Source organism: Mercenaria mercenaria, chromosome 1, assembly GCF_021730395.1.
Source record: "Mercenaria mercenaria strain notata chromosome 1, MADL_Memer_1, whole genome shotgun sequence".
Taxonomy (NCBI): Eukaryota; Metazoa; Mollusca; class Bivalvia; order Venerida; family Veneridae; genus Mercenaria; species Mercenaria mercenaria.
Window position 1 is genome coordinate 49,465,178 of NC_069361.1, and position 17,771 is coordinate 49,482,948.

Here is a 17,771-nt window from a genome sequence, read left to right on the forward strand (position 1 = left end):
ATGGTCATGTTCAGTTGAGGGCTCTAATCGCCCTGTTTTCTTTGCTCATATGCCTCACTCGAAAACTATTAAAGTATTTAAAGGCATAACACTTATTTCTAGAGCATAACTAAAAATATTAAGTCATACGCCATTGAGTGGAAGTGCAGTGCAAAAGAGTTGTAACTGTACCTACATATTTTTTATTATAGCCCTTTATTAAATGCATACCTGTTTTACTGCTGAAGGGATTTTATTCAGGCATATATATTGATCACTAGGTTTGGATTACACTCTTTCTTTCCTAACTTACATGTATACTGTTCATTGCTTTTTTTGAATCATTTACTTTTATTGGCCACCTTTTACACAAAACAGTTGCTCTTGACAGGGGAACAGCCATGTCTAACATCTACCATGGATCATTGTATCAGTAAGGCAAGTGTCAAGGTCAAAGGGACTTACATTTACAGCTGGCGCATACTTGGACCTGTGTTCATCCAATTTCATACTATTATTGTCTTTGACAAAAGGAAGAACCTATTATTTTAGATCAACGGTCAAGGTTCCAGAGATTATGAGTCTGAAAACAGCTTCTTATAAATTGGATGAATGAATGTAGGCGCAAGGTGGCCCATATTGTTTTCTGGCTCAGTAGATGCGCACGGTCAAGGGCACAGCGACTTCGAAACTGAAAATGTTTTCTGATCAACAACTGAAGAATGGTTTGGCCCATGACTGTCAAACCTCTAATAATGAGTGTCTTTGGCCAGAAGATGTTTTTGTTTTTGTTTTTGGAGTTATTAGGTCAAATCATCAGGTCATGGAAGATTTGAGACTAAAATCGTTTCTTATCATGAATTGAGAATTCTTGGCCCTATGGCTATTACACTTATCAGTGCCTATTGATAGTCAACTACTGGTTGAAAACCACTTTCGGGGACTAAAGGATTGCGGTTTTCTGTGTCTGCAAATCTTGATCCTGCGATAACTCAAAACGTATTTAAGGAAAGGTCATAAAACATGGTATATGTATAAAGGGTAATATACAAATTATGCATGTACATCACTTAGGTCACTATGAAAGGTCAAGTAATATTTGTTTCTGCTCCATAACTTTTATATGCATTGATGGTTTATCTTAGTGATACACACAAACGTTTCCCATGATGAGGCAATATGTCAACGCAGTGTCTATACTTATCAGTTAAAGATCAAGGTCACTGTTCAAGGTCATGTCAAAATTTGTTTCTATCCCATTTCTTTTAATTGCTAGGTTTACTATTATTGCTAAATAGTTTATTTGATATATCAGATGTGAATAATACAAGTGCATGGGGCAAATCAGAGGATAGCAGTTGGTTATTTGTCAGTTTGTGATATTAGATTATCATTACTTTGAATTGCAATTGCAGATGATGGAAGAACCACATATGAAGGCACAGCAGATGGAAATAATGCTGAACGGGGAACTACAAAAAAGGACATTTCACCAAGTTTTGAGTCTTTAAAAGGTAATTCACCTTCCTACAATATTGTTGTATTATCTGAGTGCTACACACAAACGTTTCCCATGTTGAGGCAACGTGTCAACGCAGTTTCTATGCTTGTCTGTTAGATGTCAAGGTCACTGTTCAAGGTCAGGTAACATTTGTTTCTGTCCCATTTCTTTTAATTGCAATGAAAGTATTTTTATTTTAGTACTACACAGAGATGCTCCCAATGATTAAACTATATGTCGTGCGCACGATGCATGGTTGTCGATCAAAGGCCAAGGTCACTATTGAATGTCAAGTAAAATTTTTCACCGGTAGGGGACTTCTGTAATTCCACTGTAATACTAATAAAGTTATAAAAGTTTTGTTTGTAAGCTGGTGTCTAAGTTCCCACAAATGAAAATGTTTGAAACTTCACATACTTGTTAAATGTCATGATCTGACATGCAATGCACATGTTACATAACTCTACTTTCCATTTTGATAAAATATGCCTCTTTTTCAACTTAGCAGGTTTTGGTCAAGTTTTCATAAGCTGGTATCTCACTTCCCACTTTTGGGAATGAATTAAAACTTCATACACAAATCCACTGTCGTAAACCGATATTCACTGCACAGGTTTCGTAACCCTGTTTTGCAGTTTTACAAAATTATGCCCCTTTTACGATTTTCAATTGACAAGGCTCTTGAATAGTTGAGCGTTGCTGTCCTCGACCAACTCTTGTTACACATATTATTTGCATGTTCTGCTTTCGTGATTTTCAATGGAGCTATGGCCCTTGATTAGTCATATTATACTGTGTTTACACTACTTGCTGTATAAAGTTAGGCTGAATTTCACAAAAATCACAAGTGGTAATCGTGAAGCATAATTAAACATTTTAACGTCATAATCTAATTAATAATAAAAAAGGATTGTCAGCGGAATCTTAAGTTTTCAGAATCTTTGATCTTTGCTGCTTCCTCCGTATCATTGAATGGAATTCTACCATATTTCAAACGAGTTGCCACTGCTAAGCCTGCTTGTGTATATAACTAGAATCATGTTTCAGTGATTTGCCTTGGAGCTATGATCCTTAATTTGTGACAGGTGTCAATTTCTGCAAAAACAAGTTCTAGTTTGAATAACCACCGTGCATTCAAAAGTTTCAGACTGGACAACGTACTGTGATCATCCAGGCAGGAGGTCTAAACCCTAATATTTGTCAGGTTCCTCTGGTCTACGAATTAGTTGCTACATGTAATTCTCCCAAGTTACACAAATGTATGTGCCCCAAAACTTTTGGATGGCATACATGTTTCTGTTCAAGTATTTGGCATACATATCTCTAAAATCATTTGGTCCAGGATCATCAAAATTTACAGGATTATTATTCAGCATAAGAAATTGTGCACCTTGTGTTTCAGTTTGGATCTAACACAGCCAGACCATGGTCCGGTCCTTGACTCAGTTAAAAGTAAGCATAAAAAGAGCCCCATTTTGTGTCGCATGTATCTCAAAAAATAATAATTCCCGGTTTTTGCATTGTTACAGAAATATTATCTAGCCTTGGAAGTTGTGCACCAGGTGTTATGTTTGAGATATAAATCAGCTAGATCAGAGTTATTGCTCTTGGCTATATCCACAAAACGCATAAAACAACTTAATTGTTTACGTCGCACGTATCTGAAAATGATTTTGGGAACTTCTCTTTGGGATTTCTCACAGCTAGACCAGATTAATGGTCCTTAACCTAGTGAAACATAGTAATAAAGTGCTAAAAAGTTTAGTTTATGCACCTCTTAACACTATCAACCTAAATTCGTGAAACCTTAAACAGCGAAATCATTTCGGCATATGCTGAATTTACAAAATCTCCTTTGTTTTCGTTACCCGTTAATGGGTGTAAAACACTTCAGTCAGTGTATGTTATCTATAAGTTACAACTGTTGGTCAATTCAGAAAATAAGAAATGCTTATTTTTCAGTTTGTAATATTAAATCAGCATTCTTTTGAATTTCAATTTCATGTCTGGGAACAGTACGGTTAGTCATGATCAATTATGTACCAGGACAATGACTAGTATGATTCATTCCGTATATCAGATGGGAATAATACAACTGTATTGTCAAATGGTTTACATAGACTTATCTAGGAAAAACTTTGAAAATCTTCTTGTCCAAAACCACGGGGCTTAGGGCTTTAATATTTTGTATGTAACATCATCTAGTGGTCCTCTACTAAAATTGTTCAAATTATCCGTCTAGGGTTAGATATGGCTCTGGGATCACATGTTTTATAAATACTTCTATAGGAAAAACATTGAAAATCTTCTTGTCCAAAACTACAGGGCCTAGGGATTTGATATTTAGTATGTAGCATCATCAAATAGTCCTCTACAAAGTTTGTTCAAAGTATCAAATATGGCCCCGTCCCAGGGGTCACATGGTTAATATAGACTTATATAGGGAAAAGCTTTGAAAATCTTCTTGTCGAAAACCGCAGGGCCTACGGCTTTGATATTTGGTAAGTAGCATCATGTATTGGTCCTTTACCAAGTTTGTTTAATTTATCGCCCTAGGGTCAAATATTGTCCAGCCCAGGAACGGTTCACATGGTTAATATAGACTTGTATAGGGAAAAACTTTAAAAATCTTCTTGTCTGAATCCACAAGACCTAGGCCTTTGATGTTTTGTATGTAGCATTGCCTTATGGTCCTCTACCGAGATTGTTAAAATGAATTATTAACCTGTTTTACATATATAGGAAAAACTTTTAAAAATCTTCTGGTCTGAAACTGGAAGGCCTTGGCTTTTCATATGTAGTATGTTGCATTGCCTGTGGTCCTCTACCAAGATTATTCAAATTATGCCCCTTAATTAAAAAAAAATCTTCTTGTCTGAAAGTTCAAGGCCTAGGCCTTTGGTATTTAGTATGTATCAGTGCATTGATGGTTTGCTTTTCAAGGTCAGTGTTTCACTTAGGGTCAAAGATCATACCTTTATACGTATATTGGTCCACGTTGCGGTGCTCTTGTTGCTTGATCTTTTTTATTCTTCTGAGTACGAAGTCCTGCGTGTGTGCATTTATCCGTCTTTTGTCAACAATTTTCTTTGAAGACTCAAAAACCACTGAACTCATGAGCCAGCCATGTTGGCTCAAGTTCAAGGTCACAGCTCGAGGTCAAAGGTTTGAGCCTTCCATTTTGTGTCCGTTCTGTATCTCCTGAACCCCTTAAACCCCTTGAAGGATTTTCATGAAACTTGAGTCAAATGATCACGTCAAGCAGAACTCATGTGTCAGGTTGAAAGTTTGAGCTCTGTATTTTCTAAACCCTTTGAAGGATCTTCATTAAACTTGGATCAAATATCACCTCATCAAGATGATGTGCAGAAATCATATGTCGGGCTAAAAGTTTGAGCTCTGTATCTCCTAAACCCTTTGAAGGAGTTCATGAAACTTGAGTTAAATGATCACCTCATCAAGACGATGTGCAGAACTCATGTGTCAGGTTAAAAGTTTGAGCTCTGTATCTCCTAAACCCCTTGAAGGATTTTCGTGAAACTTAAATTAAATGATAACCTCATCAATGATGTGCGGTCAAGGTCACAACTTAAGGTCAAATGTTTGAGCCTGCCATCTTGTGTCTGCTCTGTATCTCCTTGACCCCTTGAAGTATTTTCAAATTCATTGATTTCCTCTAACATGGATTAAAAAAATATACTTAAGAAAGTCAATGCGTCCAACCAGTACCATCAGCCCTTTCACGATCCATAGCAGCGGCGGGGATATAGCCGTATTTCAGACTGCCTTGTTAATTTTGAAACTTTAGCAAAGAAATTCGTTCAAGGAAGAAACTAAACTCAGGTGAGTGATATAAGGCCATCATGACCCTCTTGTTTCCCTGTTATTCCTTTTTTAGCTCATCTGATATTTTGAGAAAAAAAGATGAGTTATTGTCATCACTTGATCGGCGTCGGCGTTTCCTGGTTAAGTTTTATGTTTAGGTCAAATTTTCTCCTAAACTATCAAAGCTGTTGCTTTAAAACAAACGTGTAACACTTGTTCACCATCATTAGCTGACTCCGTACAGCAAGAAACATAATTCCATCATGCTTTCTGCAAGAATTATGGCCCCTTTTGGACTTAAAAAATATCAGATTTCTTGGTTAAGTTTTATGTTTATTCAAATTATCCCCCTAGGGTCAAATGTGGCCCGCCCCGGCTTATAAAGCCTTAAATAGGGAAAAACTTTGAAAACCTTCTTGTCCAAAACCATAAGGCCTAGACCTTTGATATTTAGTAGCAAGCATTATCTAGTGGCCCTCTACAACGACTGTCCAAATTGTATCCCTAGGATATAATACGGCCCCGCCTTGGGGTGTCGCATTGTTTCTAAAGACTTATGTAGGGAAAAACTTTGAAAATCTTCTTGTAAAAAACAAAAGGGCCTAGGGCTTTGATATCTGGTACGTTCCATCATATAGTGGGCCTTTACCAAGATTGTTCAAATGTGGAGGCACATCGTTTATGTAGACTTGTATATGAAAAATAACCTTTAAAAATTTCTTGTCTGAAACCACAAGACCTAGGTTTTTGATATTTGGTATGTAGCATTGCCTTGTGGTCCTCTACAAGATTGTTCAAATTACTCCCCTGGGGTGAAAAGAGGCCCTACCACGGGGTTTCCTAGTTTAACATAGACAAATATAGGGAAAAAAATAAAAAAGATTCTTGCCTGAAACTGCAAGGCCTATGCTTTTGATATTTGTTAGGTTGCATTGCCTAGTAGTCTACCAAAATTGTTCAAATGATGCCCCTGGGGGGAAAGAGGCCATGCCCTGGGTGTCCCAAGTTTTACATAGACTTATATAGGAAAAAAAAAACTTTAAAAATCTTCTTGTCTGAAAGTTTAAGGCCTGTGCCTCTGATATATATTTTTTTGTATAATTGCCCAGTTGATCTCTAACAAGATTGTTCGAATTATGCCCCTGGGGTGAAAAGATGCATCGGCACACGGGTTCACTTGATATATGAGTTATATAGGAAAAAATACTTCAAAAATTATCAGATCATATTTCTTATAGTGTCTTATTATGATTACATGATGACAGTAAGTAATAAGGGGTCACTTGACTGTGACCTTGACCTGCTGACCTACTTTCTTGTTTTTTAAGATACAGCTTTGAAATTTGGATGACATGTACAGTTTTGCACACCGATCTTAAAACTGACTTTCAATGACCATGAATATAACCTACTGACCTACTTTCTTGTTTTTTTTAAGATACTGCTTTGAAATTTGGATGACATGTACAGTTTTACACACCAATCTTAAAACTGACTTTCAGTGACCATGAATATGACCTACTGAACTACTTTCTTGCTTTTGAAGCTTTAGCAAAGAAATTTGTTCAAGCAAGCAACTTAAATCAGGTGAGCGATATAGGTCATATATAATAATATAGATATATAATGTCCCTCTTGTTTAAGATACAAAATTGAAATTTGGAAACTTAAAACCAGGTCACTAGGTTTAAGGTCAAGGTCATACTTGGAGGTCAAAGGTTAAATTTAAGAATGACTTTGTCCAGAGCATTTCTTCTCCATGCATGGAGGGATTTTGATGTAACTTGGCACAAATGTTCATTGCCATGAGGCACCCTTGTTTTAAGAATTACCTCCCTTTGTTTTTATTATAAATAGATTATATTGTTACTTTTTTATTAGTGGCTAGAGAAAAATCGAGACCACTTTTCTGTGGTACAACATGCATGTCACGTTGAATTTTTAGAGGTATTTTGACCTATCTCTACCTGGCAAAGAGTTTTGTGTGGACTTGTAATATATTTTTTTCTAATAGATTTTTGTTAAATTTGTTGTTATTAATTTCTCTTAGTTGTTACTATAGATAACTTATATGATAATGTTTTCATAACTGGCCAAAATAATTCCATATGAAAGCAACTATAGGTGTTTATGTATGCAAATTTTAATCCAATTGTTTTGTTATAACATATTGTATTATAGTACAGTATCGTTTATACATCATTGACATATATCAATTCATTATGTTATACTGCAGTAGAAACAATAAGGTGCCTTCCAGTAGGGGACTTTGTATTGCATGGCAATACTTCATTCACTTGTTTTATATGGTGTACAGAAGGTTGCTTTTCAGTAATACTTTCAGTGAGTGTTCAGTTTAGGATGAATGTAATCATGTAGTTTTTAAAGGTTTTAAATCTTCATTTTGTTTTACTTTGAAGAAAAACACTGAATTTCGAATTGACTTTATTGAAATGATATTTAATTAGTATGCATCATATTTATATACAGCTCTGTCAAATAAGGGAGGAGCTTAAAATTCCGGGGCGGGGTGTACTTCCATGGTTGAGTTGTTAAGGTGGCTGAATTCAAAGATTCAAATCACCCTTCACCACTATGGGTCCAAGCCTCACTTGGGCCATTGAATTGTTCATTTAAGGCATCCTTTCAACTGGCTTACAGAAGATTAGTGGTTCTACCCTTGTGCTTGCCTGTGGTGAAATAATGCACAGAGGGGCACCTAGGGTCTTCCTCTACCATCAAAAGAGCCCGCCCGCTTAGCTCAGTAGGGAGAGCGTTGGTCTACGGATCGTGGGGCCGGGAGTTCGATCCTCGGGCGGGGCGTATGTTCTCTTTGACGAATTGATAAAAGACATTGTGTCTGAAATCATTCGTCCTCCACTTCTGATAATTCATGTGGGGAAGTTGGCAGTTGCATGCGGAGAACAGGTTTGCACTGGCACAGAATCCAGGAACACTGGTTAGGTTAACTACCCGCCATTACATGACTGAAATATTGCTGAAAAAAATGCGTTAAACCCAAAACAAACTACCATCAAAAGCTGGAAAGTTGCTATATAGCCTATAATTGTGTTGGTGTGAGGTAAAATTAATCAGAAACAAGCAAAAAAGAATTTCAAGTTATGCTAGTTAGTTTAGGGTATCCCTGCCTAACTAGTTTCCAACCGCTTAAGTTTTCTATCCAGTTTTGTTCACATACAAGTCCAACTCTTTGCTTTATTGCCTCATACTTTCTATCAGCATAAATGATAAAAATGCATAGCATTTAAGTTCAAGTTTCTTACTGAATCCCTGGCATGATCTCAAATTTTGGAAAAGTGTCTGTCGGAAGTCATGCTGGAAATTTACAACCTAAATCCGACCATGTGTGGTATTTACGCTCTAATAAAAAGAAACAGCAGTAAACTTTTAATGTAGTTTCCTTTCACCATGGCAAACTTAGAACACCGACAAATCAAGTCTGGTCACAAAAATCCAAAACAACATGGATGATTAATATACTGTGGGTACGCTTGCCTGAGTTGGCAGCTACTCTACAAGGGGTATGGTAAAGTAAATGGCAGGCAATAGTTAGTGCATTATCTGCTACATTGATAACTATCAAAGATGACAATGTATTACTTTACTGCTAAGCCTTTGAATCTCGGAATATTTCAACATGCTCAGAAAATGAAGAAAACTGTTTTTGTTTTTTTGAGGGGTGGTGGGGGCGGTTTATACCCCCTAGGTCATCAAACTGGGGATGGAACTTCAAAAGTAGGGGTATTTTTTTTTTTGGTTCATGCGAAATGAATGACAGAATAGGATCAGCAAATCCATGAATCACGTGAATCATTTCATTTCTTAATTAAAATCCTTCAAGGGATTTAGGAGATACAGAGCGGACACAAAATGGAAGTCTCAAACTTTAAACCTCGACTTGTGACTTTGACCTTGAGCCGACATGGCTGACTAATTGAGTTCTGCACATCGATTTGATGAGGTGATCATTTGACCTAAGTTTCATGAAAACCCTTCAAGGGGGTCAAGTTGTATGGAGTGGACATAATTGTTACGGGCGGACGGAGACCATTCCTATAACTCCCACCACTCGTGGTGGTGGATCAATTAACAAAGTTAAAAATTCTAATATGCCTTTCAAATTTATAAACAAATTTTATTTCCATATTGTTGGTACATGGAAAATAACCAATGTATTCAAGTCGATGGCTTGTATTCAAGTCGGTGGCTTTGCTGATTTTCTAACAAAATATTTGTGAACTGACCAAGCTGCGCAGACCTGGAAGACAAAAAAAGTGTAATTATTTTCCAGCATGTATACAAAACAAGTGGACCATGATGGCCCTATACCGCTCACCTGAGTTTAGTTGTTGTTCGGCGGGGTGGGGGGGGGGGGGGGGTGAGGGTGTGTGTAAAGGTTGGGTATGACATTGGGGAATGATGTGATATAAAACATGAAGATTTTTTTTACAGTTTCAACTACATAAATAAGGGGTAAAGTGACCACATCTAGTGGCAATACTTTTTGATGAAACAGAATAATTTGTACAATCTTCGTAAAGGGTCACCCAAGAATCATTTATTATTTTAAAATTGGACCTACTGTTTCTGACAAGAATGTTTTATGTTTCCGATATATACATATATGGAAAAAATGGCCATACCTCCTGGCAGCCATGTTTAAATGAATCAAAATAATTTAAACAATCTTTGTAGACGGTTACACAAGGTCCATGTCTGTGAAATTATTTTCAAATCGGGTCAGCAGTTTCATACAAAAAGGTTTTTTAAGTTACCACCATACGCATATGCATCAACTTCCACCAAAAGGTATCAGAGGAGATGATGTTTAAAGAAAGTGTAGACGGACGCCGGACAATGAGCGGTCACAATAGCTCACCCCGAGCACTTTGTGTTCAGGTGAGCTAAGAATGCTAGTAGAAATTAAAGACTTAACCAAATATTGCTAAGCATCATAACTTTGTAAATCACCATAAAGACTTATGAAACATTTGTAGTGCGTCACAGTTCCTTTGTGAAGTTTTAACATATTCTCACTAGTTGTTAATGGGCAAAATAAACAAGAGGGCCATGATGGCCCTACATCGCTCCCCTGAGTTTAATTGCTTCAAGTTGCTTAAACAAATTTCTTTGCTAAAGCTTCAAACACAAAAAACTAGGTGAGAAGGTCGTGGTAAAGATTATTCAAGATAACTACTGAAATATGTTAAAAAATTATACAGGTGGTCCAAATATCTTTGCTGTAGCTTCAAAAAGAGGAAAGTAGGTCAGTAGGTCAGGGTTAAGAATAATAAAGATGAGTATTGAAATCTGTATCAAAAGTTATACAGGTGGTCCAAATTTCTATACTGTAACTTCAAAAACGAAAAAGTAGGTCAGTAGGTCATGATTAAGACTTTTCAAGATGAGTATTGAAATCTGTATAAAACATTATAAATGTGGTCCAAATATCTTTGCTGTATCTTCAACAAGAGGGTCATGATGACCCTGAATCGCTCACCTGAGTAATATGAGCCACATGTTTCAAATGGCAATCTGATGCTAAAATATTAGAAAGTAGGTCAGTAGTTCACATTCGTGGTCACTGAAAGTCAGTTTTAAGATCGGTGTGCAAAACTGTACATGTCATCCAAATTTCAAGGATGTATCTTAAAAAACAAGAAAGTAGGTCAGTAGTTCAAGTTCACAGTCAAGTGACCCCTTATCACTTGGGGTCATCAGGTAATTATAATTGAACAGTCAATAAATATGATCTGAAATTTTTTGAAGTATTTTTTCCTATATAACTCATATAACAAGTGACCCCCAGGGCGGGGCCTCCTTTTACGCCAGGGGCATAATTTGAACATTCTTGTTAGAGATCCACTAGGTAATGTTACATACCAAATACCAAAGGCCTAGGCCTTGAACTTTAGGACAAAAATATTTTTTTCCTATATGTTTATGTTAAACTTGGGACCCCCAGGGCAGGGCCTCTTTTCACCCCAGGACATAATTTGAACAATTTTGGTAGAGGACCACAAAGCAATGCAACTTACCAAATATCAAAAGCCTAGGCCTTGCAGTTTCAGGCAAGAATATTTTTAAAGTTTATTCCTATATAAGCCTATGTAAAACTTGGGACCCCCAGGGCGGGGCCTCTTTTCAACCCCAGGGGCATAATTTGAACAATCTTCATAGAGGACCATTAGATAATGTCACATGCCAAATATCGAGGCTCTACGCCTTGCAGTTTTGGACAAGAAGATTTTTTAATTTTTTCCTTTCGGTTGCCATGGCAACCAGAGTTCTGTGTGGAATTCAATTCTTTGAAGAAATTTTGAAGGGGACCACCCAAGAAACATCCAGGCCAAGTTTCATCAACTTCCACCAAATAGTTTCAGAGGAGATGTTGTTTAAAGGAAGGTGTGGACGGACGCCGGACGACGGACGGTGAGCGATCACAATAGCTCACCCTGAGCACTTTGCTCAGGTGAGCTAAAAAAACTTCACTTAATCATGATGCTGATGTGGATGCCAACAAATGGGTGATGTGTTCTTCAAATAGCTTAAAATATTATCCAACCTTAAACATCTAGAATATGCGCAACTACAACACAGGCTTACTACTATGAAGTTTCATTCATATCCTGGCTTGGTCAAATTTGATTAAAGCGACATTATGCGCATCTTACTGCAGATAGCGTGTTTTTGGCGAATGTTTAATAAAAGCAATTTTCGGTTGCTGTGCATTTAAATGTGCTAAATTAACGACAATGCCCGCCTAAATATTTGGAGCTGATTCTTTAGAAAAAAAGAAATTGAACTAATAAAATAATAGTTCTTTTTTTCAAACTTCTACGCAATTATCTCCCTTACCTATAGGTAGAGATTTCTGAAAGTTATATGGAAGCAAAACTGTGCAGTTTGACTTCTCTTAAAAAACACTGCCCCAGTCAAAATAAGAAAAGTCATATTTGGAATGTTATTATTTCATACTGGTAACAGGAAGAGTTTGGTATATTGGGTTAAAAGCTATAATTTCCTACATCCATTTTACACAAACATCTATTTCAGCTGGATTTTTACTTGAAAAAAATGCGTATAATTCCACTTTAAACACTGAACCTTCAGGGCTAACTCCTTAATGAACTAGAACTATCATTAACGGTGATAAATAACCCCACACAAACCGTCCCAGTGGATGTACAGAGCACACTAAGTTAAACTATTCTTGATGTCTAAGTGTTTAACTGTTCCTGGTCATTGTGACCTTGACCTATGACCTACTAACCTCAAAGTCGACCTTGACCTGTATTTTATGATGTTACACCTGTGTACCAAAATTTGTGATCCTATGCCTAAGCATTCTGAAGTTATCATCCGGAAACCATTTAACTGTTCTGGGTCATTTTCCCCTTCACCTTTGACCAACTGACCTCAAAGTTGAATTTCCCTGTATTTTGTGATGTTACACCTGTGTACCATACATTATTTAAATCTGTTAAGCCTTTCACGGGTTACTGTCCGGAAACCACGAAAATCAACGGACTGACAGACCGACTGACAAGCTCACTTTTATATACACCCCACCAAACTTCGTTTTGTGGTGGTAAAATGATGCCATAATTGTGTAACACATGTCCCCTGAAAGTGCTTGACAGAGTAATAAATAAATTCCACAACAGTGCTATAACTCCAGAAAGAAGAGGACAGTTGTTGACATAATGTTCTGATATATATATATAAAATTTCAAAGTCCGAAAGAAGGGCCATAACTCCAGAAAAATAATTGGACAATATGCACATGCACTTGAGGAGTTGAGTACACATAAATGTTTGAGACACAGACAGTTCAAACACTATATGAATTCCAGTTTGTTGACAGCAACTGCATAAAAATCATGAATTGAAATGGATTTTACCCTAGGTGACCTTGACATATGACATCATGACCGGAAATTATTAGAAGTCATCTTCAAAAGGAGACTGGGTATAAATCAGTTCTGCTGATACTGATTTATAAAGGATTTGATGCTAGGTGACCTTGACCTTTCACCCAGTTACCCTAAATTGATAAAGGTCATCTACCAAAGGAGACCAATCAACCTATGAAATCTGAAGTATGCAGGTCAAACATGTAAAAATATTAGTTTAAAATGGATTTGACTAAATGACCTTGACCTTTGACCTGCAAATGATCAGGAGACTAAACATCCAATAAAATATGAAGACTCAAGGTCAAATAGTTATCTCAAGGTAATAATCAGAAATGAATTTAACCAGTTAGGACCTTCGACCTTGCCCTTTGACCCCAAAATCAATAGGGGTCGTCAACTTAAGAAGACCAATCACCCTGTGAAATATGACAGCTCTAAGAATAATCTATATCAAGATATCGAGCAGAAATGGATTTCCTATATAAGGCCCTTGTGATCTTCACCTTTGGCCCAGTAATCTGAAACTCAATAAGGGTCATCTGCTGGTCATGATCAGCCTATAAAGATTCGTGTTCCTAGGCCCATGCATTCTCAAGTTATCATCCGGAAACCGTTTAACTATTCCGGGTCACCGTGACCTTGACCGTTGGCCTACTGATTTCAAAATATATAGGGTCATTTGCTGGTCATGACCAACCTCCCTATCAACTTTCATGATCTTAGACCCAAGCGTTCTTAAGTTATCATCTGGAAACCGATTGGTCTGCGGACCGACAGACAGACCGACATCAGCAAAACAATATACCCCTCCTTCAAAGGGAGCATAATAAAGATACTGCTTGAAAAAAGAACAAACACCAACCAGTACTGTATATATCTTTGCACTTTTCACGGGCAAAAGTTATCCATGCTAACCATTTTCATCAACTGGAGTATTCCATTTCCACTTGCTTTTTGCCATTGTCAATTTGAAAATTTGTTTTGAATCACACATCAAATTTTATCCTACAATAGAAAAAAAGTACAATTTCTATAATGACATCAATGAATTTAAAAATAACTATATATACACAGTAATAAGTGTCACTTCAAATTCGTTATAATATACCAGAAAATATTAAATTCACCCGGTGGCGTACAGGTAGTAAGTATGACCTATCTTTATATCATTATTTAATCATGGTTTTGGTTTTATTATTCATTGTATATGGGTTTAACATCAGTTCAGATAGTGATTTAGTTATGTCAAGGTAGTCAGTGAATCGGCTGTTTTTCTGCATTATGTACCAGAAATTACTTAAGTCGTGAAGTAACTGACAACATACATGTAGCAGAGGTGGGGATAAACATGTACAATAATTACAAAAAGAATGTAAGTCTTTAACTTGGCATCCAGATTGACAGTCCTTGTGACAAGTGTGTCTTACTTTTTTTACAATATTTTCTAGAAATAGACTTGAAAACATTTTTTATGGAGAAAAAACTGTTCACTAAAGAGTTATGGAATAGATAAGAGACAGACCATGTTAACCTTTGACTTTTAAGTGTGACCTCGACCTCTGAGCTAAGGTGGGTCTTGCACATGACACATTGTCTCATTATGGTAAACATTTATGCCAAGTTATTTCAAAATCCCTTCATGGATGGCAGAGTTATGAACTGGACACGAAACAGACCATGTTAACCTTTGACTTTTAAATGTGACCTTGACCTAGGAGGTAATGATCTGGGACCTGCGCGTGACACATCATCTCATTATAGGAAACATGAAATTTTATGCCGAAGTAATTTTAAAATCACTCCATCGATGGCAGAGTTATGGACCGGATAAGAAACAGACCATGTTAACCTTTAACCTCTAAGTGTGATCTTGACCTTAGAGCTAGGGGTCTGGATATTGCGCATGTCACCTCATTATGGGGAACATTTAAGCTAAGTAATTTCAAAATCCTTTTATGAATGGCAGAGTTATGAACCGGACACAAAACAGACCTTGTTACTCTTTGACTTCTAAGTGTGACCTTGACCTTGGAGGTAGGGGTCTGGGTCTAGGGCATGACACATTGTCTGAACCAGACTGTCTGTTTGCAAAGAGCTAGGCTAAGTTAGCCGGACATGCCTGTATCTAAAAAGGATTTCTCTCTGTCTGTTCTGGGGGCTTTATCTCACTCTGTCCCTCTGGGGTGCGTTTCATAAAGAATCTTATGTCTGTTTTTACTCCTAAGTGCAAAACTAGGTGAAAACTGCGTTTCAAGAAAAATCTTAATGCGCACTATTTGTAAAATTAAGACTAAAATTAGGCACCCCTAACTTTTATCTTTTGTCTTAAGAGAAAAAACACGTGCAAAAATAAAATTTTAAAAATCTTCTTGTCCAAAACTGCAAGGCATAGAGTCTTGATATTTGGCATGTGACATCATCTAATGGTCCCCTACCAAAATTGTTCAAATTATGCCCCTGGGGTGAAAAGCGGCCCCACCCCGGAGGTCCCAAATTTTACATCTAAGACTTATATAGGATTTTTTTTTTAAAAATCTTCTTGTCTGAAACCACAAGACCAAGGCCTTTAATATTTGGTATGTAGCATTGCCTTGTGGTCCTCTACCAAGATTGTTCAAATTATTACCCTGGGGTGAAAAGAGGCCCCGCCCTGGGGGTCCCAAATTTTACGTAGACTTATATAGGAAAAAACTTTAAAAATTTTCTCGCCTGAAACTGCAAGGCCTAGGCTTTTGATATTTGCTATGTTGCATTGCCTAGTGGTTCTCTACCAAAATTGTTCAAATTATTCCCCTGGGGTGAAAAGAGGCCCTGCCCAAGGGGTCCCACGTTTTACATAGACTAATAAAGGAAAAAAAATAAAAATCTTCTTGTCTGAAAGTTCAAGGCCTTAGCCTTTGATATTTGGTATTTTGGTATTATAGCATTGCCTAGTGGATCTCTAACAATATTGCTCAAATTATGCCCCTGGGGTGGAAAGAGGCCTCGCCCCGGTGGTCACTTGTTATGTGAGTTATATAGGAAAAAATACTTCAAAAATTATCAGATCATATTTCCTAGACTGTTTAATTATAATTACCTGATGACCCCAAGTGATAAGGGTCACCTAACTATGACCTTGACCTACTGACCTACTTTCTTGTTTTTAGCTCACCTGAGCCAAAGGCTCATGGTGAGCTTTTGCGACCGCTCAATGTCCGTCGTGGGTCGTGCGTCGTTCATAATTACATACTTGATACTCTATACTTTATTGTGTAATTATCCATTTTTTCTGAAATCTCTATTTCGCAGATAAAGAACCAGATGATCTTAAAGAGACGGAATCTCTTTTAGAAAAAGCAGAGGAATTGCCGCAAGAAATTGGAATCAAACAACACACTGTTGAGATAAATTTGGAGGAAAAAAGCCCAAAGCCAAGGAGAAAAGAACATGATTCTAAAAGCGGGGAAAGGGAATCAGTCATAAACCGAGAGCACATCGAGTGCATTGAAATTAATTACAATGCAAATACTCAACATAATCATTTTTACAATGTAAGTGTTACAGAAATTTTCACCCAACTGGGGGAGACCTATTGTTTTTGCCCTGTCCGTCCATCACTTTTCATTTCAGATCAATATGTGGAGAACCATTTGACCTTGAACCTTCAAATTTCATAGGGTGATAGGGCTTACAGTAGATGACCTTTAATGTTATTGGGGACATTTGATCAAAGGTCAAGGTCACAAGGACCTAAAATTAGAAAACCCAAAATGTTGAAACTTTATAGAATGATTAGACATGCAGAGTAGATGACCCCTATTAGTTTTGGATCACTTGATCAAAGGTCAAGGTCACAGGGATCCGAACATAGAAAACCATTTCCGATCAATAACTTGAAAACCTTCCAGAACCATTAAACTCATAGGTTGATAGGGCTTACGGAGTAGGTGACTACTATTGTGTTTGGGATAAATTAATTAAAAGTAAAGGCCACAGGGGCCTGAACATGGAAAACCATTTCCAATCAGTAACTTGAAAACCACTTGACCAAGAATGTTGAAACTTCATAGGATGATTGGACTTGCAGAGAAGATTACCCCTAATGATTTTGGGATCATTCCATCAAAGGTCAAGGTCACAGTGGCCATCCAGGGGTTATTTGGCTATATTCCCAATGCCAAAAAATATGCATTTTTCCCAAAATGAGTGCAAAAATTCCCAATCTACATTCTGAAAAAAAAATCATGAAAATTGCACAAACATTGTCCAAATTATGGACAATTTTGTAATGGCAGTATGTTAAAGAGGTTGTACAATGTGAAACAAGTGTATGAGAAAGTACTTAAACACATCCTTACTATATCCTATGTGCCTAGATATTTCCCATTTGGGAACATTTACGCATAAAAATTCCCAATTTTTGGGGTATAGGCTATGTTCCCAAAACAGCAAGAAAAAACCCTGCCATCCATCCATCCATCCGTCACACTTCATTTCCGATCAATAACCTGAGAACCATTTGACATAGATTTTAAACTTCATAG

The 17,771-nt window shown here is 37.0% G+C and overlaps 1 protein-coding gene across 1 annotated transcript in view; it reads left to right on the top strand.

The window, feature by feature from the left end:
• LOC123538728 (uncharacterized) overlaps positions 1-17,771 on the top strand; it is a 69,911-nt gene that overhangs the window by 30,159 nt on the left and 21,981 nt on the right. Inside the window, exons 10-11 of the mRNA XM_053547094.1 lie at positions 1,395-1,493; positions 16,537-16,778. Of these exons, the coding sequence (XP_053403069.1) occupies positions 1,395-1,493; positions 16,537-16,778 (341 nt within the window). The remainder of the gene's footprint in view (positions 1-1,394; positions 1,494-16,536; positions 16,779-17,771) is intronic.